Source organism: Natator depressus, chromosome 8 (assembly GCF_965152275.1).
Source record: "Natator depressus isolate rNatDep1 chromosome 8, rNatDep2.hap1, whole genome shotgun sequence".
Lineage (NCBI taxonomy): Eukaryota > Metazoa > Chordata > Testudines > Cheloniidae > Natator > Natator depressus.
In genome coordinates, this window is record NC_134241.1 from 78535208 (window position 1) to 78562570 (window position 27363).

Genomic DNA, 27363 nt, shown 5'->3' on the forward strand with positions numbered 1-27363 from the left:
CAGAATTAATTAAGATATCTTGTTATCCTAACAACTTAATGTGTCATCCTTTCCCTCCTTCCTTCCCCCCCTACAGTTTTTACCAAACTGATTCATTTGTGCCTGTAAACTCCTCAGGGCAGGGGCTATGTCTCCTTATCTGTTTGTACCAAGCCTTCCCAAATGGGACCCTGATCCTGATTGGGGTCTCTATGTCCTACCAGAATACAAATCATAATAATAATCAGAATATACATTGTGATGCACAAACAGGAGTAAGTACTTCCCTGCTTCCATACCCCAGTCTCTGCAGTGAATACAGGATGAGGGATAGAAAGTGATCTGTTAGTTTAGAAGCTTGGTTCATACAATACATTCTCACAGAGTCTCAAGATCCAAATATAAATGTAATACAGTCAGGGGTTGCAAGCCACGCAGTTACGCACATCATCATATGAGCTTAGTCAACAGCTCAGATATAACTAAATATGCAGGGCCTGATTTCCCTTTCATTTTTATTGGTGTAAATCAGGAGTAACTCCCCAGGAGTCAAAGCAGTGACCATTCCACACCCCTTCCTGGCCTTACCAGTGGTCTAGCTCTGGGGCACCATCCTTGCTGAATTATGAACATCTGTTTCCTGCTGATTTTCACTGAATTCTATCCCTTCTCTCCTGCGCCCCAGCCTTCCTCCAACTTGGCTGACAGGTATCTCCTTCCTCCTCCAGTCCCTCTCACCTTCTTCCCAGCCATGCAATGTCTTCCTCACAATCTCCTCCCACCACATCATTCCTACTTGTTTCCCACCACACTGCCATTAGCGTCTTCTCCTTGCTCTACCCCCTCTACTGCACCTCGTATGTGCTGTATCTCACACTGTGTGTTTAGGGAGTGTCCTAGATTTTATGAGATGCTCCGAGAACTCTTTGTAGCAGGGATGGGAGCTGTCTCATGGTTTTGGAAGGCATTTAGAATGGTCGTGGGAGCTCAGGGTGAAATTCACCCTCTGCAGAAGGCCAGCATGAAGTATTTGCACTGCATAAACTGGGTTTAAGAGAAGTTAAGTGGAACAAAGGACCTTTGTGAGAACTTTGAAATTGACCTCTCTACACCGTTAATCAATAGATAATCATGTCAGTGAGAGGAAAGAGAATCAGATCCATTAATACATAGGCAAGTGATTTTAAAAACCTGTGGTACATATGCGTCATCTTTCCCCCTTAATCTCAGTTCACTTTCCCTTCCTCTTAAAGACAATCCCAATGTGGAAAAGCAAAAGATCCTAAGCGTCCTTTGTGTATTGAGCTCCACTTTTCATAAATCCTCACTGAGAACATCAAAACAGAAGGAAATAGTTACCTATGTAAGTATTTTATCCTCAGACGGTAAGAAAGAATATCTCTGTGTCTGATTACTTAGATGTCAATGGAGCTATGCCAGTTTACACCAGCTGCACATCTGATCCAAAAGTATGGATGGACAGATAAGAAAGCATTAAATGTTAAATAAATACAACAACACTGAACAGTAAGAAGTTTCCTGACCCCTCCACTGTTGGCTGGATTGAGAAAAAGAAATAGGATCCCTCCTATACCACAACTAAGAAAACATAGTGAGAATAATATCTTTGAAATAAACGGAATCAAAACATAAGCAATGCTTTATTGGGGTAGCCAGTAGCCAATTAAATTGGGAACTAGTACAAACAGATTGAATGAGACTCTCTTTTAACAGAGATCTATGGTAACAAGACAACCTCTTTCACATTTTTGGAAACAAATATTTAAACCATAAATCAAGTAAAACATCAAAATTTTTCATTGCAACACCATTAAATACAATATTTTTTTAAAAAAAAACTGCAAAAATCTACTCTATACAATGTTCTTCAAAATTTGTAAGAAATTTTTATAAATTAAAATAATAAAATGAACTTTTGTTTTTGTTTTACAAAGCAACACACGCTGTTTAAAAACAAGTATACCTTACTTAGAACTGCGAATAAAACTGGGTGAAAACAAGCTGAAAATATGACCACCACCAAAATACACAACCAAGCTTCACCTCTTAGGAAGGCCTTCTGCTATAAAAGGTGCTATGTTAATTGTACATACAGCTTTAAACATTGCAATATACCACAAATAAACCTTAATAAGGTCAAAAATAGGACCCTTTGCAGAAAGGGGTGAGTTGGCAAATCCCAATCCAGTCACACAAGTTACAAGGAGCAGTAACTTCAGTAGATATTTGACATAAATCAGAATCTACTTCTGCTTCCTCTCCCCAAATATATGTAAACTTTTAATAGTACTTTAAGTAATTCTTGAAGATTAACCTGTTGTTTGGCTTAGAAACGAAGAACTCCCTTTCTTCACTTTTTGTTCAGAATCTGATTTAATCATCTCAATGTATTCTGTTTAGGGAGCTGCAAGAGAAAATTATTATGTACCATGTGAAAATCCACACCATCCCTCTCAGTTCAGTCATAGTACAGTATATTGCCAAATCTATCCAATAGGATATATATCATTTCCATTTGGTTTAAATTCCTAAGACATATATTCTCTCTTTACAAAGTTCCATCATATGAAACCAAATTGTTTATTTATTGTTATTCGAGGCACAACAGGACCCCAATTAGACCATTCGCTATAAAGAATTGTTCTTTAGATGTTGTGTCTGTAGAGGTTTTACGTGATATTCATAGATTTTCAGAGCTGGCCCCAGTTTTAACGCAAGTCCAGTCAATACATCATTTCTTGTCATCAGTAGCAATGATTTGCCGTCAATTTCCTAGAAAAAGAATTAACGCGTAATTAAGGGTAATGTACACATCTAAAAGATTACAAAACTATTCTCAACAGACAGGAGTATACTAAAGAGGATCATTCATGAAAAACAGAAATACTATGCTCTATTTTTTCATAAACTGTAAACATCTGTAAACAAATGATGATATCTGCCAATGGGCTGATTTTCAAAAGTGCTCACCCCCTGCAGCAGCTATTGACTTCAGCACCTCTAGAAATCACGCTATTTATTCAGGTGTCTAACTAGAAGCATCCACATTTGAAATTTTTCCCAGTTATTTGTTTCAAATTCACAGATGCAGGAAAATGTTTTAATTATTAGGTACAGCAGGAAGGGTGGTCTTGTGGCTAACACAGTGACCTGTGGTGCAGAAGATCTGAGTTCAAGTCTCAGCTCTGCCATAGATTGTTTTGTGTGATCTTTGGCAAGTCTCTTGATCTTCCCTGCCTTTTAAAAGACGGTAATAATATTTCCTTTCTCCCTTGATTTGGCTGCCCTGTCTATTTAGAGTGTGTGTCACTCTGGTGCTTTTGAAAATCCCACCCCAAAATCTGAGGCCACTTTTAAAAACGTGCCTCTAAGTGACTTCTCTAAGGTCAGAGGCAGGAATGGAATCCACATCCCTTGAGTCCCCGTCCTGTGCTTTCATCACAAGACCATCCCTCCCCTCACAGTACTGCAGTCAGGGCTTAATTTGTGCCAGGGCTTGCCAGGGCTGAGCCGTGGAACCTCTTGGCGTGGCAGTTCATAGGCCCAGCACCTCTGGGCTTGCTGCATCAGTTATGAATATAAATAAATTGCTTGAGCCCTAGCACCTCTTTCATTACAATTAAGCACTGACTGCAATGGTACTGTGTGGCACATCCACAGAATGCAAACTACAGTTATAAGGCTCTATACATGCATCAAAGAAGCGTAATGAGCAATACTTTTCTCGCATCACATGGTGTAGCTGGAGTGCTTCCTGAGGTCAGCAAGTCCCAGAGAAGTTTATAGCTTTACACAGTTTGCCTACACTGTTTTATGTTCTTTTTTCCACAAAAACAACAGCATTTACTGATTTAGAATGTGTTAGGAAATAACTTAGACCCAGTTCACTCCCTCTAATCATTGCTATTTGCCTATAATATACATAGCTAGTTATCAAAATGTACTAAGCTGCCAGCATTTAGGTGAAGCAAGAAAACAATCCAGAAATGCAATGTTGTTTTGCATTTACATCTTCCAGTGCTACATTTTTCCTTACTAATTCAAATGTACAAAGTTTGTCCTGAGAATGTTAACTTCAGAGCAAATTAACCATTGGGTTCACAATTCAAACAAAAAGGAAAAACATAAGATTCATGCTAGTGGAAGTATTGATTGGCCTGAACTCTGATCATTCTTCACTTTGGATAACTATTATTAAATGCAAAGTGCACAGAGAATTCACAACAATTTTATAGACAAAATATATTCATTAATGATAGCCCGAGAATTAACCGACAAGTCTATGGCACCCACACATAACTTTGGAAGAACTGTTTATAAATATTTTCAATTAGGATGCAGCAAACCAAAAATAGATTTTGGTTGAAACTTCCCCCACACCCTCATTACTCTGGTTAATCCCTCAAATGAAGTTCATCATAATTTAATATTTCTGACAAATGTGTGTTTTCAACAACTCATTATCCAAGTACAGTAGCTGCCTCTTACCAATTGTTGAGAATTTTAATGGTCAATAATGGTTTCTACTCTTTCTTCTCCATTCATCACAATCCTCTTTGTAGTGATTTTGATGCCATTAACTATTTTGCTGGTCGTTATGACTGATTTGAAGTTGCCTTTCCCATGGTTGTTCAGTGATGTGATGGAGGATGAAGAGCAGCCCCCAACTCGCTGGGAACCAAATGAAGTAAATCCAGTCCCTGAAATAGGAGACACTCCAGCAATAGAGACAGAGTATCCTTCACCACTTCTGCTTCGTCTTCCATGGAGTCCTCGCCGAATGCCAGAAATTCCATCAAGTAGATCATCCCAGAGTTTCACTGTAAAGGAGTCCATTCCTCTCAACACATCTGTGTGTGGGCTACTGAATGGGAATTCAGAATCAAAGTGACTCCCACCCCTGCCTTTCTCTCTACCTCTACCTTTTTCTCCACCTTCACCTCTACCTCTTCTGTCTTTTCCACTTATACCTTCTTCACTAGACATGTCATAGACATCCCGTTTTTTGGCATCAGATAAAACCTCATATGCCTTAGAGACTTCTATGAATTTCCTCTCTGCTGCCTCTCTGTTCTCTGGGTTTTTATCAGGGTGCACCTTCAATGCCAGTTTTCGGTATGCCTTTTTAATGTCATCTGCAGAGGCATTTCTTTGAATACCTAGAATGTCATAATAATTCACCATCTTGTCAAGATGTTCTTAGCAGCAAAATTCAGTCTCTGTCCTCAGCAACCATTGGCAATCCAGTGAAATTCCTCTTGGCACTCTCTCTGTCCTTCAAGTTTAATATGGTTGAGTAATATCACAAATTTTTAAAAGGAAAACATGTTTATATTAAAATGATTTACAAAATGTCTCTCTGTGCTCCTCCATGTTTTTGTTAAGGTATCTTCATTAGAGAGAGACATGGAAAACTAGCTATTTTCCAACCAACAGTCTGCTTTCAAGATAGCTATGAGGAGGCCTTTGTTGGAGGGGGGATTGTGACATCAGAGATAAATCAGCTAATAACCACGCTGAGGACTTTAGTTCATTTGCGTACTGCAATCTCATTGCTTAAGGTGCTGTGACAGTGGTTATGAAGGGCCAAATTTAGCATTATTGAAATATAATCCTCTGGCTACATGACAGCCATGAATATTATTATTGTTTTTGGTAGCTGGCACTGAAAGTTTTGCTTTATCTGTTAAATATACAAAGTCATAACACATGGCAAAGGGTTACATGCATCAAGTCACCCATACACACCAGCTGCATTGTCAGGACTTGTGTTTTCATCTGCTGAAGCAATGCAGGCATCCTAGCAAAGCTCTTCGAATTCCGCCTTGCGATGTGTTTCAGTCTATTTTAGTGTCTTGCTCTTTGAGCCAATTGTTCAAAATGTTTATGGCTCATATTTTCTGTCTTGGTATTTTGCATCTTCCTACTTCTCTAATTCCCCTCTACCTCCAACTCCCTCATAGTTACAGTAACCCTTTCCCTGCTAATTTGCTATTTTCACTGTTTTAACAGTAATTTCTTCCACTGAAATCGACTTACATCCACTGAAATCAGAGAGATATTAAGATTTAATAATATCAGCAGAAGTATAATCACCTTATAATCAACCACTTACACTAGCATTCACAATATACAGTTTTTTAAAAATGTCTTTTTCCTCATCTGAGAAAGACAAGGGGGGTGAGGTAATATCTTTTATTGGACCAACTTCTGTTGGTGGAAGGGACAGGCGTTTGAGCTTCACAGAGCTCTTCCTCAGATCTTTTTCCTCATCTGTAAGACATGTTCAGGTTTTAAAGCAGCTTGGAGCCATTTATCAGTGTATTTTATGGATGAGATGTATTATACATCTCATTACAAAAAAGTGTGGACTCAGTTACAATTATGCAAAAGGTGGGATTTGAGAACAAAGAAAGCGATCATATTTTCCAACAATTCCCTAATACATATGTTGTAGCTAACCAGTATACAAAAGAATGGCCCATGTGTTCCCTCTACTTAATGGAAGCAGTTCAGTGGAGAATCATTTTCCATGGCAAAGGTAAGGCAAGGGGTTATGTGGGACACTTCCCTCCACACACACAGTCACTTTCCCCCTTCAAATGTGTGTGGCTCGGGATGAAGGGAGAGAGACGCATTATATGCATGCCTAGGGTGACCAGATAGCAAGTGTGAAAAATCGGGACTGGCGGTGGCGGGTAATAGGTGCCTATATAATACAAAGCCCCAAATATCGGGACTGTCCCTATAAAATAGGGACATCTGGTCACCGTATGCATGCCTGCCCATTCCTGCCCCCAGGCGAGTACATAAGTAAGGGTGGAAAGTCCTGAAATAGCATTAACTCCTGGTGCAATCTCACAGAGGATAGCCGGGGGCAGCAGCCAATGCCAGCAGAGTTAGTGATCCCTCTGTGTTGCCATAGCTGGGTTCCTGATGATAAAGATCTGAGGAGCCTTAGAGATCCAACAATTAACAGAAACACACACAGATAAATGGAACCTTATGAACTAGCAGCTTTCCTCCCAAAAGCACCACAGCAGTCCTACATTCATCATAACAAAAACAGCACTTAGCACTTCTATGCTGCCTTCCATCAGGTGATCTCAGAAGCTCTGCAGATATTAGTGAGAGTTGGCCTCACAAGAGTGCAGGAAAGTTGGCAATTATTACTGCTGCATTATTGACAAGGCAACTAAGGCACAGAGAGAGTAAGATTCTTGACTGAACTCACCAAGGCACGTCTTTCAGAGGAAGAAAAACCAGAGCCCCTGACTTCTCAGACTGTCTCTTTCTTAATTGTAAAACCAACCTTCCTGGGGTGGTGGAAAGGAGTCCCAGGTGATGTTCTTGATGGTGTTAGAGAAGTAATAGACTCAGTCAAATCTGTTGTCTGTCTGGTTACTCATCTTTAAATGTAAAATATGCTGAACAGTTAGCTGCAGCTGTAGAAAGAGGCTCCTCGAGCCCTTCCAGAGAATTACCCAAAACAAGGCTTTTTCCCCCCCACAAGAATGAGACTAAATTTAGCCACCGGCTGCACTCATAAATCATAATCAGTTGGGATTTCATTTCTCAGGCTTTAAGGTCAGCTAGATTAACTCAGTAGCAAGAAGCTAATTTTATTCCTTTTTGAATGCCACTTTTTTTTTTTTTTTTGGAAAGCCTGCATTTCATTTTAGCATTGGATGGCTCTATGCCAAATAAAGAAGGCTAGAACAGAATTCTGATAGGCTTCTTGTCTGCGAGAGGAAGAGTTTAGAGCTACAACGTTTGAAATGCTTTATGGAGGTGATGGATGGATGGATGGGGTGGGAGACAGAAGTTTAGAGCCATCTCCATTAAATGACCAAAGTCTTTTAGTGCAAAGATTTCAGGTACATCAGAATGTAACAGGTAAAGAGGCAGCCCACAGGTCCTGAAATCTGTTAAACCTTTGCTAAAACATGCATGTTATAAATATATCTTTTAAGCCAAATTAAAAAGGGGGTTGCTGAATTGTATGATTTTTTTAAAATATGGTTTATATATACACGTTACATATACATATGTTACACTTATAAAAAGATTCCAGATCTCTATCCTCCCCTTCAAAATTGTTCTTATCAGCTGCAAAAGCATTGATTTTGCAAAAATGTAAACCAAGCAAAGAAAAGAGGCAGAAATAGAATGTCGAGAAGAGATTATTACTGTGCAGTTTTTACAGTTGTAATTTCTATCTGGCCGATATTTTGTAATTTATCAGACCCTGAACTAAATGAAATAAGAAGCTTTTAAGAAAAACATCTCCTCGAAGGATGCAGAGAATAAAAATAAAACTGTTTCCAAGTAGATACGTTCCCATATCTTCATTATGGAGAGAAGATTTTCACAGAAGACATTGTTATTTATTTGTTCTTTTGTTAAAAGACATTTTGGCCCAGATGTTCAAACTTGGGTGCTCTAGGATCGCATCTCCAGAAGTACTAAGCATCCACAGATGTCACTGACCCTGAGTTATGACTGCTCAGCATTCTGGAAAATCAGGGCAATTATCTAGGTGCCTAAATATGAATTTCAGTGCCTAACTTTGAGCACCCAAGTTGGAACATTTGGGTCTCAGTGATCAGGAATGGTGCCAGACTAACAGACCTGGAGATGTATGTTCTCTTGCTACAAAAGAGGTAGGCACATCACAGGCAGTTCTAGTGCAAATTTCCCTTCGCTGCCCCACTGTTGCTCCTCAGCTGTGTGCAAGTAGCCCAGTTTCAATGGCCCATTCAGTCTAACTTCACAGCTGACAGACTGCCAGCAAGTGTGTCAGCCAATTCCAGTAATGATGATGATGGTTATGTGGATGCTTGTCCACTCGATACAAGACAGACTAAACTCATTCCACATGGACCAATGACTTTCGGTCATTGTTGTGACTTTTGTTGGTACTGAACCATGAAACAGTAATCTGTAAGAGAAAGGATCCATATTGCATTACCGGCTTACTGAGTGATCAGTCCCTCGCTATCTTTTTTCATTGATTCTTCCTCACTGATCCTTCCCTGTCACATCAAGACAGCTACTGTGGAACCTTTCATCCAAGGGGAAAGTGTCACCTTTGGTTTCACTGCTTCTACTCAGATGGCAGAAATGCTGTAGGCGTAGGCTGTTCCAGCAATCACCTTGTTTCCCCTGAGATAAAAAGCATACCAGTGTCTTGTGCCTCCTCTCCAGCAGCCCAACAAGTGAAGATCCAACATCTTTCTCAAGGCAATTACAGGCCGGTAAGCCTGACTTCAGTACCAGGTAAACTAGCTGAAACTATAGTAAAGTACAGAACTGTCAGACACCTACATGAACATAATTTGTTGGGGAAGAGTCAACATGGTTTTTGAAAAGGGAAATCACGCCTCACCAATCTGCTAGAATTCTTTGAGGGCGTCAACAAGCATGTGGACAAGGGGGATCCAGTGGATATAGTGCACTTAGATTTTCAGAAAGCCTTTGACAAGGTCCCTCACCAAAAGCTCTTAAGCAAAGTAAGCTATCATGGGATAAGAGGGAAGATCCTCTCATGGATCAGTAACTGGCTAAAAGGTAGGAAACAAAGGATAGGAATAAATGGTCACTTTTCAGAATGGAGAGAGGTAAATAGTGGTGTCCTCCATGGGTTGGTACTGGGTCCAGTACTCAACATGTTCATAAATGATCTGGACAAAGGGATAAAGAGTGAGGTGAAGATACAAAACTACTCAAGATAGTTCAGTCCAAAGCAGACTGTGAAGAGCTACAAAGGGATCTCACAAAACTGGATGACTGGGCAACAAAATGGCAGATGAAATTCAATGTTGATAAATGCAAAGTAATGCACATTGGAAAACAATCTCAACTATACTTATAAAATGCTGGGATCTAAATTAGCTGTTACCACTCAAGAAAGAGATCTTGGAATAATTGTGGATAGTTCTCTGAAAACATCCACTCAATGTGCAGAGGCAGTCAAAAAAGCAAACAGAATGCTGGGAATCATTAAGAAAGAGATAAATAACAACACAGAAAATCTCATATTGCCGCTATATAAATCCATTGTCTGCCCACATCTTGAATACTGCGTGCAGATGTGATCTCCCCGTCTCAAAAAAGATATATTGGAATTGAAAAAGTTTCAGAAAAGGGCAATGAAAATTATTAGGGGTATGGAACAGCTTCCGTATGAGGAGAGATTAACAAGATTGGGACTTTTCAGTTTAGAAAAGAGATGACTAATGGGTGATATGATAGAGGTCTATAAAATCATGACTGATGTGCAGAAAGTAAATAAGGAAGTATTTACTTCTTCTAATAACATAAGAACTAGGGGTCACCAAATGAAATTAAATAGGCAGCAGGTTTAAAACAAATAAAAGGAAGTATTTCTTCACACAACGCACAGTCAACCTGCTGAACTCTTTGCCACAGGATGTTGTGAAGGCCAAGACTATAACAGGGTTCAAAAAAGAACTAGATAAATTCATGGAGGATAGGTCCATCACTGGCTATTAACCAGGATGGGCAGGGATGGTGTCGCTAACCGCTGTTTGCCAGAAACTGGGAATGGGTGACAGGGGATGGATCACGTGATGATTATCTGTTCTGTTCCCTCTGGGGCACCTGGTATTGGCCACTGTGGAAGACAGGATACTGGGCTAGATGGACCTTTGGTCTGACCCAATTTGGCCATTCTTACGTTCACGTAGCAGAGCAATGTGCTGTTGCTATGCGAGAAAGCCACTGCTTTCCCCCTACTTTCAATTCCTCTGTTTTCTGATTACTTGTAACCTTTCCTCAAGAAAACCTTTCCTCAAACTGGTTTCAGAGTAACAGCCATGTTAGTCTGTATTTGCAAAAAGAAAAGGAGGACTTGTGGCACCTTAGAGACTAACCAATTTATTTGAGCATAAGTATGCATCCGATGAAGTGAGCTGTAGCTCACGAAAGCTTATGCTCAAATAAATTGGTTAGTCTCTAAGGTGCCACAAGTCCTCCTTTTCTTTTTCCTCAAACCAAGACAGCAAGACTCCCAGGCCACAAAGCAGCATGCAACTGAACTTGTGGACATAACTCTTTGATAGCACCTTCCCTCAGAGGAATTCAGCATTTTATAAACATTAACAAAATTATCCTCCCCACAACCTTAGGAGGTAGGGAAGTACTATTCCCATTTTACATATGGTGAAGCTTAGGCACAGAGCGTTTAAGCAACTTTCCTGAGATCACACAGAAAGGGCTGTGGCCAAGCCAGGAATAGATCTCAGATTCTTCTGCTCCCAGTCTAATGCTTTGATCACAAGAGCAGCCTTCCTCCAGCTACAGTGCATGTCCTGTAAAATGAGGATATTGTTTAAAGATAATAAAAAGTTGTCACCCAGAATGTTCCCTTTCTGGGAGACTTACCATGCACTAACCTTTGTACAACCAGCCCGTATAATGAAAACGTGAGGCGTCAAAGGGCAGTGACAGTCAATCCAAACCGATTTACCTGTTCTTGAAAAGCATTGGCTTGTTCTTCAAATCCTGCTGTTCTGAAGTAATTTACGACATCAGTGACAGCCCAGTCAGCAGGGTCAGGAGGTCTCCCGTTCTCTACTGAACTACAAAATGCAAATTTAGACAGGTAATCACTATGTGTGCGCTTATTGTATGCTGCTTCTGTGTATGCAGCCCATTTACTCTTTCCCCCAGAGGGAGGCATCCTCCACGACCCTCTTAAAGAAATGACAGTCACTCACATTCTTCCCCACTTCAAAGACCCAGTGTCAAGGACACCAGAGAAAGGCTGGATACCTCTCCCTTGACAATACATTATTGCTAGTCCTCAAATTGGCCAGAAGGGGTCAGTAGAGACTCCTCCTCATGTAGGGGCTGAACATGCTGCCTTCACAGCTCTCCCCAGCCTCCTACTGGCCTTGGAGCACAAGACCTACCAAGTTTGGGGTTGAACACCAGTCTCCCAAGACTTTGTTTGCTATTTGTTTTCTCCTACCAAACTCTGTTCAGGCGATTTCAGTATTTTGCCTTTGATTTTCCCCCGTCTCTTTCTATATAAACTCTCTTATGAATCAGGGATGCATCTGCACCATTAAGCACTCTACATGCTCCCATTATCCAAGTCTTTCAACATTGCCTTTAAGACTTAAATCTATGGATTTTCTAATCAGCTAAGAATCCTAGAAAACATCTGTTAAACACAGTCAGAATTGATTCCTTTCTGTGGCTGACCTCAGCCAATTGCTTTCAGCAGCATCAGAAACAACAAATCATTCAGAATGTTACCCATTAGTTCTTAATTCAGAGTGATTCCAGACAGCATTGCTTAACCTTAACCTACCTTCTTATCTCAGATAACCTTTTTGGCTCTGCAAGTTGTTAGTAAAACCTGCACATAACTAGCTTGACTCTGGCTTTCATCCAGTAATTTAAGGAGATGAACAGCAAGCAGTCACTCACAGGAAACACCTGCTTTTATAAAATGCTTCTACAGCTACAGCTTTCAATGTACAAAAGAAGTTCAGCAACAGATATTCTCCATTTTAACTGTGCCATCCCTGTCAATAGCTCAGTTGTAGCATCAATAAGGAAATAACAAGAACTAATTTATGTATATATTTCTGAAATCAGGTGAAACACTTCCACGGTCTCAAATGATCTAAAGGGGCTCCCAAGAGGGAAACAGAGCTACAGTCAAAGGTCTTTATAATACATATTTTGAATATGAATACAAATAATTAGAAGCCAAAATTCAGCCTTTAGATACGTGGCCCAAGATTTCATTGTAACCATTGGGATTTGCATGCATGTGTCCCAGGGCAGAAATCTGGCCCAGAGACTTACTGCTCTAGCTTTCTTTAGTTTGGACACGAAAGACAAGGACATTTACAGTATCTTTCATCTCTGGGCAGTCTTTAACCCTGGAGTCTAATCCCAGGTGCACAGCACATATATGTATATCTGTGTATTTATAATTCACTCGTCACTATGGAATGCAAAGGCTCTCAAAGTTTATGTGAACATACAAGTACTCAACAAGACTGTACGATCTATTGGAGTGGATTTAGACATTTAAAAAATTAATTCTCTTGCTTCACTTTTCCTTTTCTCGTCTCTTCCTGCATCTGTCTATACTGAGCTATGCTTGGATTGCTAATAGGGAAAGCAATGCCAAGGTGGTGAATCTTGCATCTGACATCAACACTCATGAGGTTCAGGATCACTGTGATGGAAGGGAGCTCCTGCTGCCGAAAAGGTCTAGTCCCTGCCCTGATGAGTCCTACTCTTATAATAGCAAAGGCCAAGTCCATTTCGGGCCTTGACAGTCAGGATTCAAGTTGTAGATTGTGGCCAGTATTGGACAGAGTCAAAACAGCATGCTGAGCTGAGCTGGGTAATGTGCTCAGGAGATTGATTTTGGCCTGTTCTTTCAAAGGTTCCTCTTCCCACTATCACCACTTCCATCTTGCCCGGGCTTAGTCAAGCAGCAACGCTAGACCACTGTGTGTTTCAGAGTGGCAGGAAGATCAACTTCACTGAAAGAGGCAGTGATCATCTCTGTCAGCACAGGGTCCACGGTCTCCTAACTGCTTTTCACCAGCCACAAAGAACAGGAGCATAATTGTGGATGGTGGCTCAAACCTCACTGAGCGCTTTGGGGGTCTCCCCGTTGTGTGACTGGCTGTTTCTTCTCCTCGGAATCCTGGGGTCTATATTTGTATGTGACAACAGAATTCTGGAACTTTGGAGTTGCATGGTAACATTGCTTGTACATTAGCATTTGAGCCCCTTTAAAACATTTTCTGTCATTCATTAAATATAATACAAAAGCATTCCACAGCAATGACCCAAAAACCACAGTAAGTTAAGGGCCAGGCTGAGAGCCCTTCACAAACAGACCCACTGATTTCAGTGGGGCTACTTGTGGACTAAGATACTATTCACTGCAAGCAAAGGATTTGCTAACCAGGATCAATACTGCAGAATACTTGTTGTATTTCTGTTAAATGCAGAATTCATTTTAGTTTAAGATTTTTCTTGTTGCTCAAATTGCGATGCTTAAATCCTGAAATATACTATAAAAATCTATGTCCACTCAACATTCACAAAGCCACTGTATTTTGTAGGAGTGGAGTTTATAAGTATTACACAAATCTCTGCATTTTCCCCAAGATGCAGAATATTCCTCTCACATCACATTTACAATCTGCGTCATCATTCCACTTAAAATAAAAATTGAGCATTAAAAAAGTATGGTGAATTTTAAAAGTGCTTAATTTTCCATATTCTTTCTATATAGCAAACGAAAGATTTAATGTGGAAAAATGCCTATTAAAATTTTGTTTACTAACAAATACGTTTTAATTTCAAGCTTATTGTACTTCAAGGCATGTTTTAAAACATCTTTATTTTTAGGTTTTAGTTCTCCATGCTATTGCTCTTACAGTACAGGAAATATTTACGCATAATGGTCCAGACTCATGCCAGGTATAAATACTTCAACGGAGCTACACTGGTGATTAACTTGTCCTAATAAATGCATGCTCCTGCCTCACGAGTAGCAGCCTCTTGCGGGACCTCAAGTGAGAGGTGGTTTCAAAAATTGCGGAACTTAAAGCTTGGAAGGAGTGTGGCGGAATCCAGCTGAGTCTGGCTGGATTTGTAACCTTTTCTCTTGGCTCCCAGACTGTGGATTGAACAGCTTCCTCATTGCCTTATTACTGTGCAAAGCTCAATTCTTTAGACAAGAAAAGGGAATGTCTGAGAATCATAACTTAAGCCATAAATACGTGTTTATGTCCGGCACACAGGGTGCCTTAAAACCTTAAAGGGGCTGGCGTTTTATGATCTGACAGGTTGAACTGCCAGGTACTGGATGCACTGGTTACAAATAAAGTTGTGGCCTGCTTGCTTTTCACCACTGTCTGTGTGCTGTGCCTTTATTGCCATCATGTGGTGGAAGCAGAAAGTTCTGGAAAGATACAGCAGTATCTTGAAAAAACAGCTTTTACTAAAGCTATTTATAACCTCCTTAACATAGTGCCAAATGCTTATTTTGTACATCAGCGCGCACACGCGGTATGCATTCACTTAGAAACCACAGCTCCTGTTCAATTGAATTACATTACCCACCAGCTTTAAATAGCCACCTTCAGTTAGTAGCTGAGCCTCTATCATTTGAGCCAAAAGGGAAAATACATTAAATATAAGCTGTCCTTGTTTTGATTACTTTCCCCCTGCAACACCCATGGTAAAGGTGAAGCTGCTAATTGAGGGTGGTTTCCAAATGGACATACAGGTATGATCCATGTATAGTTACTGCATAAGTGCATATTGCCGTAACCAATGCTTAAAGTAGATCTCAATAGGAGGGGAAGCTCACCAGTTTTGGTAGCTGTCATCAAAGGTCTTGATGGTACGTGGTAATAAGGTGTTGCATCATCTTGTAGCGATGAGATGCAGCACGGGGGGAGAGATTAGGAACCATTTATCTACCTGGCTTTATATCATGCCCATCACTGTGCAGTCTATTTCCTTTGGAGGAAATGAGAAGGAATGTGTCTGAAAGCAGTTTATGTCCCCAAGTAGCAGGCTTGCAGCCAACCAAGCCGAAGTATGTGTCTGTGTGTGTACATGCATGCACGCAGCTTATTGTTCCCACCCAGTGTCACTATTTAGATTTGACCAGGGTGAAGAACCTGCACCCATGTCAAAAGGAATAAAAACAGCAGGTCGTGGAGCTTTTTAAGACAGGAAAGTTGGAAATACACTATTTCAGACAAGACATTGCACCAAATGCATGCATCATCTCCATCTGTCATCATCTCTGGATAGGAGGAGAAGCCAGCAGGGGAACAGAACTCTCTCTGGAACAGGTGGATAGGTGCCTCCCAGCTGGGACACTTCTCCCATCAGGCTGCTGTGCCTCGCACTGGCAGGAAACCTGGAAACCCCAGGCAGGTACCTGGCCCGCCTACTACCCCTCTTCTAATCCCCTGCCTAAACAGTTCTCACCTCCTCAACAAAGGAGGAGCTCCCCCCATGCTATCTCCTTTGTTAATCCCTGGTTGTAAGGATGGAAGGTGCTGTGTAACTACAATTTTAGATGCTTACTCTCAGCATTTGTACAAATACAAATTCATGAAAGCTCTATATGAACAGCAAACAAAGAAGAAAAGAAAAGTGCAATGAACTGCAAAGATTAAGGCCCAGAATTTTAAAGGTAGGTAGGCATTGCTGTGCTCAGCAGTGCAACACCTAAATGATTTAGGAGCCTGAATTTCATATTCAAAAGGGATTTATGAACATCTACTGTCAATAGGATTTATGCTCCTGAGGAGGCAGATTCACTTAGGGTGACCAGATAGCAAGCAAGAAAAATAGGGATGGGGGCTAATTGGCACCTATATAAGAAAAATCCCCAAATATCAGGACTGTCCCTATAAAATCAGGACATCTGGTCACCCTAGATTCACTACAGATTGGAGAACAGCCTGGCCAGTGGCAGCATCTACCCTAGGAGCATGCACAACAGCACAGTGCTGGGAAAAGGCGCATACAGGTGACCAAGTGGTGCCTTGCAAATGTCTGTGATGGATAAGTTCTTAAGTAGGGCTATAGAAGTGGATTGTGCCCTAGTGGAATGAACAGTGACCGTAGGTGGCGATGCATTCCCAAAGCTTTGTAACATGCTAAAATGCACCCTGAAACCCATTTAGATAGTGTTTGGGTGGAAATTGAACATCCCGTCACTCTCTCTGAGAAGGCGACAATCTGGGAGAAGCTCTGAAGAGGTTACTCCTATCAGGATAAAAGGCAAGAGCTCCTCTCATGTCCAAAATGTGAAGACTGGTTTGCTCCCATGAGGCACTTTTATGTGGAAGTCTAATGAAACCTTACGTAAGAAACAAGAATGGGGATATAAGGTTACCTTGTCCTGGTAGAATACTGTGTACAGTGGATCAGCCATAAGTACTCCCAGTTCCCCTACCCTTCTGGCCAACCTGATGACTGAGACACTCTGTATCTCAGGAGAACACCCTGCACCCCCATGTTCACTGTTATAATATGATTGTGTGGTATCCAATGCAAAGTTTGTCATGTCGGGTGTCTTTGGAAGGCTCATGATGCACGGAGCATTGTTGTTATAATGTTATAGGTTGTAATTTCATGTATATAGTTAGGAGGCTGAAAATGTGTCCTCATGGCTTAAAACAAGCCCAGGCAAAACTCTCCAGGAACAGAGGGGCAGTTCATACCTCATCAGGACATGTATGGGACAAACCCAGCCCAGCCTCACAGGAACAAAGGACACTGGCCTAGGCAGCATCAAAGGATCTGTTGGACTCTCGAGTGAGTCACCCCCCCTTCCCTTGGTCAGTTTGGGATTACGATGAGGTAATGCTCATCTGACCCTGAAGGGGGGAGGCAAAGCCAAGAGGGAAGAAAGAACATGATAAAAGAGAGGGATGTTTGCCATGCTCTTCCTCTCTCTTCCACCTCCAACTACAGGCATCACCACCACACGACTGAAGCAATGTTCCTGGGAACATGTGGTACGGATTTCACCTTGAGCAAGTCTAGTTTAAGTTTAGCACTAGAAAGCACTTTATCTTTATTTCTGTTGTAACCATTTCTGACTTTAATGCCTGGAACTTGTAGTCACTTTTTGTAGTTAAATAAACTTGCTTTATTCTTTAAACAAAACTAATCCAGTGTTGTGTTTAAACTGAATTGTGCAGGTAACTCTCCATTTCAAGTAACAAACTGTTGGATACTTATGCCCTTACAGGGGCAACAGTTCTAAAATATCTGAACTGTCCAGGAGAGGGCTGGACAGTGCAGAACACACATTTTGGGTGAAAATTCAGGACTGAATTCAGTTGGCCTGTCAGATAAATTGCTCCGATGTCTATGTAATGGGCGATGCACCAGGCTCTGTGCACAGAGACTTGGATCTTTCTCCTCCTTGGCAATTTATGTGGTAAATAGACAGTTCTGTAGACTGTCATTACTTTGACTCAGAGAATCTTTGATCTTGGGTAGGCAGCGTTAGCAAGCATATCAAACTGTTCTGAGTTTGAGGATGCTAATGGAGCAAGACTCCTGGGGTCAAGATTTGTCTTGAGCTGAAAGTGGGTACCCTCACCTAACACGGAGGCAAGTAGTGATGATCTTTGTGGGAGATCAGAGCAAGAATGGAACTCCCACATACAGCTTGTGGGGATTTCTCAACAAGTTGTGAGAGTTGAGGACTCTATTAGGAACAGACAGCTTGTGCTTGTTGGGAGAGTAGACAGATTTGAGCCAGGCTTGAAGACACCAAAAGTCCAGTCTTGCATGGAGTGTCACAAGCTGCCATCTGTCCCAAAAGTTTAAGTGCTTGCTGTGGTTTGGGGTCTCTGATGTAGTGTAGCAATGAGACTGACTTTGAGGGGAACCTGTCTGGGGGGCAGATATGCTCTGGCAGCTGTAGTCTAGCGTGGCTCCAATACAGTCTATGTGTGGAGAGGTATCAAGGCAGACTTTTCTGAATAGAGATGAAGGGCCAGAGAGTGGAAGAAGGGTAGGCCCTTGTTGGTTGCTGACTATACCTAAAGGAAGGAGCAACCCTTGAAGAGTGAGTCATCCATATAGGGGAGGATGACGATTCTCATTTGTCGAAGATGCACTGTGATGACGAAGAGGATTTTGGTGAAGACTCTCTTGTTGGATGAAAGGCCAAAGGAAAGAACCTAGTGCTGGCAATGGTTGTTGCCCACAACAAACCATAAGACTCATCGGTGAGCTGGATTACTAGCCGTATGGAAATATGCATCTTGGAAGTTGAGGGCGACAAACAATCCCTTTGGATCTAGTGAAGGTACAATTGTTGCTAGCTGAGGAATCTCTTGCAACTGAGAAGGTGAGGGGTTTGAGCTCTTTATCGTGAATGGTCCATCTAGACCAGTACTATTTATTTTGTTAGCAGTGTTGACCACTAGAGAGTTTGGGAGGGGATGGGAGAAAAAGATACTCTGAACGCTTGGCTGGTACTTAGTAGTTTTTGTTAGCCCTCTTGCAGGTAGGCAGGATGGTCACTAGAGTTTGTTATATTGTACAGGCTGGTAAGAGTAGAGCATCATTGCTAGGCAAGACAATTTTTCCTTGAGGGGAGGGAAGCAAACCAGGGGGTGCTGAGGTTCCTATATCTCCTCCAAGGGGATCTGCAGGGCCTCTGATATTCTCTTCATTATCTCTTGGAAGGTCTTGAAGTCATCTGCATAGGATGATGGAGGGGGCATAACAGCCCTATCTGTTGAGGAGAGGACTTCGCTGATGGAGATACCTCCTCCTCCTCTGACCTTAACTCCTGTGCCCCAGGAGGGTCTGGCTGGGGAAGAGGGTCGCCGGGTACCAGTGGCTGTTGTTCCTGGTGAGTTCCATTGCATGACAGCAGTCTATACAGCTGATCACTATAAGGGGCCTGCCACGGCGTGCGCTACTCACCGCTTGAGGCGCCTCCTCCTGGTTGCTCTGGGGATTAGCTCTTTCCAGGTCCAAGGCCCCCTTCTGCTGCTCACTGCACACCCTGCTGCCGCTCTCGCTCCCAGGTGTTACTCAAGGTGCTTTGCCTTCATGGCTTGGCCCGCCGGTCTGGTCACTATAGTCCTCCTGTTCCAGGGTATCAAAGTTTTTCCTTACAGTCTCAAGCAATCTTCTCATTCACTACCCTAATGGTGCCACTACCCTAGCGGATGGTAGGGGAACCCAGGCCTGCCCTCTATTCCAGGTTCCAGCTCAGGGACCCTCTAATCAGCCGCCAAGGCCTGCACCATCCTGAACCTTGCTGTCTTTTCCCTGAGCCTTTCTTACTCCTCCTGGCTCCCCCGTCTGGGTTTGCCACCCAAACCCCTTCCTCCCAGGGATTAACTGCAGACTAAATTCTATAGCTCCAAACATGCCTCCCTTCCCAACGGGAGTAACTGCAGACTACTTCCTGCAGCCCCTTTCTGCTACCAGCTCCCTGGCTTCATAGAAGCCCCGCCTGTTCCTGTATAGGTGAGCTTACCATAATTAAGGCTTTCCTTTCAGCCTAACTATTCCCCCAGCTTGCAGCCTAATAGGTTAATTGGCCCCCTGGCCTACATTAACCCCTTCAGGACGAGTATGGGGAACATGCCCCATCACAGAGCCCCAGGGTTCACAAGCTCACTATGGTGAGGTCCTGACAAGGTTGACGGGACAACCACCAACTGGTTCCTGGGATCTCCTGGGATATACCTAGGGGAGAGGGAAGCTGGAATGGGAAGATGGTGGAGTCTTGAATGGAAGTGTCTGTGTCTGAGAAGGTATCATCCCTGCCTCCAGTGGAGGAGCTAAGGGAGTCAGTACCAAAGGCTGCATCGGTACTGGAAGCCTAGGTGATGCCCGCAGTCTCATTGTATCTGTGGCTGAGTCTTTGTATAGTAGTGTGGCAACACCAGGGGATATGTCGGCTCTGGGGGGTAGGTTGGTACCAGCAGGACATTCCTCTCAGTACCCCTCAGCAAGAGAGATTCAGGATCTTCTATGACTTGGAGATCCTTGTTAGAGAGGAATCTGATCGGTACCAGTGATCCTGGGCATTGTTCCTCAAAATGAAGTATGTTGAATGACACCAGAGATGATATAGATGGCCAGTCTGTACACTCTTTAGGACCTGAGGAAAACAGTACCAGAACAGGGGCCAAGAGGAATCTGTGTTTGGAGGACTCCAATCCAGGTACCCACGATGGTGCTGCACAAGGATGCTGGAAGTCTTTTCAGTGGTACCGGCATGTTGATACTGGAAGGGGTGGAAGCCTTGGCAGTACCCATACTGGGGATGCAGGGTTTCCCTGCTCTCTGGCCTTTGGGGGTGACTTTGCCTTTCTTTCAGGTTTCCTGTCAGGAGAATGGTAGTTTTCATTTTTAGAAGGCTTTGAAGCCTCTGAAGCTGCCCCTTGGTCTGTGTTTATCAGAGCCAGAACCAAAGAAGCTAGAGCACCCTTAGAGGCTGAGGCTGATGTACTGAGGGGGGTGTTCAAAGCCCTAAGAGCCCTCCATAAGAAGTAGTTTCAATCTGTCCCCCTTTAGCTTCCTGGATCTGCTCTTGAAGCTGAAGCAGACCGTACCCTTTGATGGGATGTCAGATGCGCCGAGGCAGCTGGAATGCCCATCGCTGAGGGGGAAATACCTGTGATAGGTCTGGCAGGGTTTGTAGCCTGGGGTTTCGGGTATAACCTATGTAGGAAAAAAGGCCACAAACCAGCAGAGGTCAAGGGTGGTGGAGGCCCTGACCGCAAACAAAAGAAGTGTGGAATGACCCCACCCCCACCCCAGAAAGCACAATTCTGTGCTAGAAATTAAAATAAGAAAGGAGCAAAGTAAATAAAGAAAAAACAAGCAAGCCGGATTAAGGCTAGCAAGCAAACACTGATATTCCGACTGAAGCCGCAAGGGGCTGAGAAGGAACTGGAGCAGTGACAGCTCAGTCCCTCCCTATATACCTCTGGACCAGAGCATCGGGATGGGTAGGGCACAGGTGCAGATCCATGGGCACTGCTGATGAAAAATTTCCAATCGAAAGTGCACGGGCACACACGCACCTGGAGTGGAGTACCCATAGGGACAATTACTCAAAGAAGAACAAAGCATTTCCCCCCACAGACCATTATGAACTTGACATGATCAGGTACACAGTGCATATTTGCTTTATGTTTGTTTTCACATGCAGAGTGCAGAAAGGAATTCCGTAACAGTCTTGGTTGAAAAGAACCCAGCAGGATGCCCCCTTTAACCAATGTAAGGTCTGAGACCTCTGTTTCCCAGCCGGAATGCAATCAAGACAACGGCAAATGGGGAAAGCTTGCAAACCCATAAATACACCGGTTCCCTCCACCCCCAGCCATGAAAAGTAATGGAGAAATTAAAACTAAAACCAAAATTTCTTTGTTGTCTACATATAACATACCCCAGGAATTCACTTACTTTTTGACATCCAGAGCGCCATTCTCCTTATTTTCCATGTCAACAGACAGCATGGAGAGGGTTGAGGTTTCTTTAAGTTCAGCAACTAATCAATAAGGAGGGGGAGGGAAGAGAGGTGTTTAATAATCAGTAAATACAAAAGAGAAATATAATGTTACAGAAATGAGTGTTCTCCTGCACAAGACCACCTTCCCTTCGGAGAGAAAAAGTGCAGTCAGGGCCCTGCTTTCCTCAGAAGCTGGACAAAGCTGATATCTTATAAAGTAGGAAAAGCTGATGAGCAAACTCCAGAGGTGCTCTCTGCTCTACAGACAAGGACTGAACATTCGATTTGACCCTTTTCCAAAATAAGTGCTTTTTAATACTTATTTATAGGGTTTTCTATGCCCCCCTCCCATTACTCTAGCATCTCACCTATGTGTATAGAATTTATTCTGACAACATCCCTGTGAGAAAGGAAGCATCGGTGCCCCACTGTACAGGTAGGGAACTTTGGTACAGACGAGCTGGGTGATTTACCCAAGGTTACCCAGGAGGTTTGTGGCAGAACCAGGAATTAAATCCATGTCAGCTGAGGCCTACTTCTGTGCCTTACCCACACGACTATCCTTCCTGAGCTAGTGAAGCGTCTTCAGTAGCTGTAGTGAGTGCAGAGGAGAGAAGTGGGGACTCATAGTTAGAGTGAAATTGAAGAAAATCCAATTTGTTCTCCCTTCTTCCCCACCCTGTGCGGGGATATTTTCGCAGTACATATTTTTGCACCATTATCATGTTCATGAGAGAAGTGCAGGGGTGACCCAAGAGTTTTCCCCCCAGCAACTCACTCCTGTTTCACAGAGCACGGGGTAACTAACTAAATATTCAAGATGTTCTTGCTGTGGCATTAATGGATGCCTATGACATGTCACAGAGCCCTTTGAAGAAGAAAAGAATGGGAAATCATTAAATCCATGTAAAGTTTACAGAAATCTAGGATATAAATTAACGTTTAAAAACACCTTTTGAAAAACCATTACTATATTTAATATATAATTAACAGGATGCAGAACACCAAATACAACTATTACAAACTCATCAAAAAGGTGTTTCTTTCTGTACTGTAGATCAGATCATTTAATACAATTCCCCCCAATCACGTCTCACTCCCTCTAAGGAGATTACTGCAAAATGACAAGTGCAACAATTATACTATTCGCAAAATGTTCTCCCGGATATAGTGAAACAAGATTAAAAGAAACAAGCTTAAAAGAAGAAATAAAGCTGCAGGTGTGTGGTATTTTCATTTACAGCACACACAGACAAAAACTTGCAGTTTTTAATTACTGAGATGATCTGTTGAGAGTTGCTTTCTTTTTTTGCAATATACAAGGAAAGATTTTGGAAACTGAGTTACACACATTCACCATTTTATAAGCATCTCAGAAATCATTCACTAGGCAACATTACACCACATTGTCATTTTTCTAGGAAAAAAGTAAAAAAGAAAAACCTACCTACAAGCAACTAAAACAAATCATTTTTACAAGCTTATCAAGAACAGCAAAAGAACCCCCAAGGATTTCTTTCATAAAGTAGGCTGGCAAAGGAATTCAATAAGGAGGTACAATTTGACACAGTGAAATAAGATCAGGCTGGCTCAGAGCCAGCATGACGTTAGGAACCACATACAAGCTGCACCAACTGCCTTCTGTTTCATGGCTGACTTTTTAAAGACACAGTGTTCTGCCAGCTCACTTTAGCTAAATACCTTCAGCATAATTATTTAACGCTATAAATCACACGTATCCTGCCGCAGAATCCACTTAACAACTGCCTTGTAAAAGAGCCACAACTCTTTTGAAATTAATGAGTCTTTCCCCCTGCCCTCTTTTATCAAACAACTGCTTCCTCACAACTGCTTACACTGTTAAATATTCATAAGCAGTTTCCAACTAATTTAACCTGAGTGAAAATAAAGAGAGAGCACATTTCAGATGTTGCAGGAACAAATATGCTGCTGAGGGTCTAACAATGTTTGCCCTTGGAAAGAATCTCAGAGGGTCCAATTTAAGCAATTTCTTTTTCAGGAAAGAGTTCCTGCAAAGAGAGCAGAAAATCTTCCCAAATCATTATACGGGGGAGTAATACACTTAACATTCAGTGTAAGATTCAGGATTTGCTTCTTGGGACCTCGACACTGTAAACCTTTCCCACCTACCCCTACTACCAAACGCAATGTATTTAGTAACAGTAAATTCTGTTAGGAGCAACTTTGCTCAAACTGTAAAGTAGCTGATCCAAGGAAACTTTTATGGAAAGTGGAAACAATTAGGGCTGGGAAGGTTAGTCACTGAATTCATAAATGAGTTCACTTAATAACACAAAGGACAGAATACTCCAGCCTTAAGCACACACCCAGAAATCGTAAGTGCCACCTAATTTCCTTTGAAATCTGTGCACTTCTGGTTCAGCATGAAAAACAAAGAAGTTTGAATGGAAGGGCACAGACTGTCAGAAGGGTACCACAATTGTGCTGCTGAAGGGATCAGACAAAGGCAAGAAATGAAAGAAGAAACTCAGGGGGATAAATTCATTCAGTTGATTCGTACCTTATTTCACAAGTTGGTTCACTGATATCAATGGGACTACTTGTAGAGTAAAATACTTCTCACTGTGACTACAAGTGGCTGAGTCTGGCCCAATGAGAAGCAAAACCAGGCAATTTTCCATAGCCATCAGCATGTTCTATCTATGCTACAATCATCTTATTTTAATTTCTCCCCCTAAACTTTTCAAGCAGGACATACAGTGACAGAGATTGTTTAGGTGGCTCTGCTAACCACTGCTTACACCACTGCAAATCTAAACTAACTTTCCTGGTTTTAGGAGTCTTTCAGTTGTGAAGAAATGTTTGCTTTTATGTAGATTAAACGACTGGCAGTGCATGAAGGGAAAAAACCCCAACTACGTACTGTTTGGCCACATTAACATATTGCGGAATTCCCTCGCACTGCTTCTCAGCCATGACCCAAAGGGGTTTAAACACAAATTGAGCATAAGTTCACCTTTGACAGTCTGGGCTAGCACAGATCCAGGCATCTCTTTGATACAGATTTTCTCCTATGCCAAACCTCTTAAAATTATATCCATTCAATTCAAATCCTGCCAGGGTCAGGAATGACAGAAGGAAATCATTACTATTTGATGGCTGCTTAGAAACTTACAAAGTAAGACGGAGGCCTCTCGCCGATTTCCAACGGACAGCCCATGACTTCATGAAACAACTACCGCAGCTAACACCGACAGGTGTCCCTGCTGGCAGTCTCAAAAAAAGAGGCCGAGACTGACTATGAAGAACCTCTGCTCAATTCACACTCCAAAGATGGTCCCTCCAGAGCAGTCCTGATGCACTCTGGCTGTGTAGTAAGGGGGAAATTTTGCACTACTGTTATCTGTGCCATAAATTGTATGTGAATGGCGTACTTTGGTCTCCAGGCTATTAATCTGACATCTTCATGAACACTCCAGTCAGTGAAAACATGGTATTAGTGGTTTTGGCCAAAGTATTGTATGCAAGAGTTAAAGTTCATTTCCCTGGCAATTTCACTTTGCCTGCATTATGCAATGACAGGTAAATAAACAAAGCACACACAAACCATTCAAACAGTACAATTTTGTGTTAAGACACTGCAAGTAGTGGTGGTACATGCTTTTTTGGTGTTTTAGAATTTATTTAGAATAAATAATATATACAGATGAATCAAATGGAATAATAGACACTTATGGGGCAGTGTTACACAGCAAAAGAACCCACCGCCATTTCACATCTCACTTAATGTACTGGAAAATGTGGCATAAATACGTGTTTGTTAGTTTAGCTGCACAAAGCAATTCTCTTTGTTTCTCAAGAAGCGAGAAAGTTCTAAATGAGGACATCTTGAATTTGCTGTTTTGGGTGGTTTCTAACCTTGGTAACAAAACTGACATTTGAGGATACAAACATCAGGCAGCTATTCCCTCACAACCTCTCATTCCTTCCATCATGCTGTTCAATTAATCCTTAGAGTATTTAAAATAAAGTTCACACTGCACATGTGTTCTGCCTAAAAGTCCTTTAAAAGCAGAGATATGAATCCAATACATTAATGGCCTATGGAAGAGTTCGATGCTGAGCCCTAATCCCCAGGTTCTGTTGTTTTTAATCAGTTATGAGGTAACTTAATTCAATTAACAAGGAGATACCATTGGAGAAATATTGCAGGAGAGGGTGCGGGCAGGCAGGGGACGGATATGGAGCCTTGTTGGACTGTTTGGCTTCTGTTACTGGTGAAAGGTATTTTCCAGGCCACACTGGGAATGAAGTGAAACTAGGCAGTTCTCCGTTCCATGTCATGGGGTCAGTCCGAGGTGGCCCTAAGTTTATGTTATCTGCACAAGATCAAACATTCAGAAATCTGTGCAGACATACATTTATTAATATCCAAATGTCGGCTTTCTACTGACAAGCTTTCCACGTTCCTGGAAGCGTGTGCAGTACAAGAAAACCAAATACCTCACACACATGCATGGCAGCAAAGTGCAGCAATCCTTTAGTGGAAGAGAGATGCTGGAATTTAGATCTGGAGAGCAAGATAGAGCCAGATGTCTTTTCTTTTGCAATGACATGGGGGAGAAAATATCAGCAAATTTGTTCAAAGGGAAAATCAAGTGAAACAAAAAATCAAATCACTTTCACTTTGGAACTTCAGTTTTCTGCTGGACTAACTAGGCAAACTTCTCTTGAAAGAATGAAACAATTAGTGTTAAGCCATGTGGAATGTAAACTCTTAAGAGTGTGATAATCCCCTCTTTTATTCTTCTTTTTAAAAATGATGCATGATCCTTTTTGACCTCATCTTCAATCCAGCAGCAAGTCCTGGCTCTCCACACAGGACTGTTGTAAGTTGCTCTAAATATACTTCAGGGCAAAGCATGCATTTTTAAGGAAGCTGCTGAGGGGAGGAATACAGCAGTAACTGAATCAGAAGGAAACTGAATATTAAAAAAATCCCATTCACTCTGAAGTGCCCAGCAGACCTCACTTACCTTTCTTCATAGCCAGCAAAAGGCTGCCTTCCTCCAACACAGCTGCACCCACATGCAGAGTTCCAAATAGAAGATGCTCTGGCCAATCACAGACAATCTGTCAGGTAGTGTGGCATTCTGGGAGCTGTAGTCCATAACTCCAGAGCAAGAGTAGCCTTCTAGATTTTACTGTCACTATGAGATCTCAGTAAAAATATGCAGACCTACATCTGAGACTCACTAGTTGGGAAGGAGACTTCCTCCATGCTGCATTAATTTTTAAAGCATTGATTAAAGGGGCAGGGAACCTGATTTACTCTTTGCTTGTAA

General features: G+C 42.1%; 1 protein-coding gene across 2 annotated transcripts; it reads right to left on the reverse strand.

Annotated features, from left to right (window-relative positions):
- Positions 1 to 1651: 1651 nt before the first annotated feature.
- SAMD13 (sterile alpha motif domain containing 13) lies at positions 1652 to 27118 on the reverse strand. Of its 2 annotated transcripts, none has more exons than XM_074961423.1 (4): positions 27055 to 27118; positions 21991 to 22075; positions 11492 to 11603; positions 1652 to 2772 (listed from the first exon to the last, which is right to left on the reverse strand). In XM_074961423.1, exons 1-4 carry the CDS (start codon positions 27062 to 27064, stop codon positions 2629 to 2631), a joined length of 351 nt encoding a protein of 116 aa, XP_074817524.1. In that variant the 5' UTR covers positions 27065 to 27118; the 3' UTR covers positions 1652 to 2628. The 2 variants fall into 2 exon arrangements, with proteins under 2 accessions (XP_074817524.1, XP_074817525.1); XM_074961424.1 differs by lacking the exons at positions 1652 to 2772; positions 11492 to 11603 and adding exons at positions 20323 to 20904; positions 21510 to 21608.
- Positions 27119 to 27363: the final 245 nt, after the last annotated feature.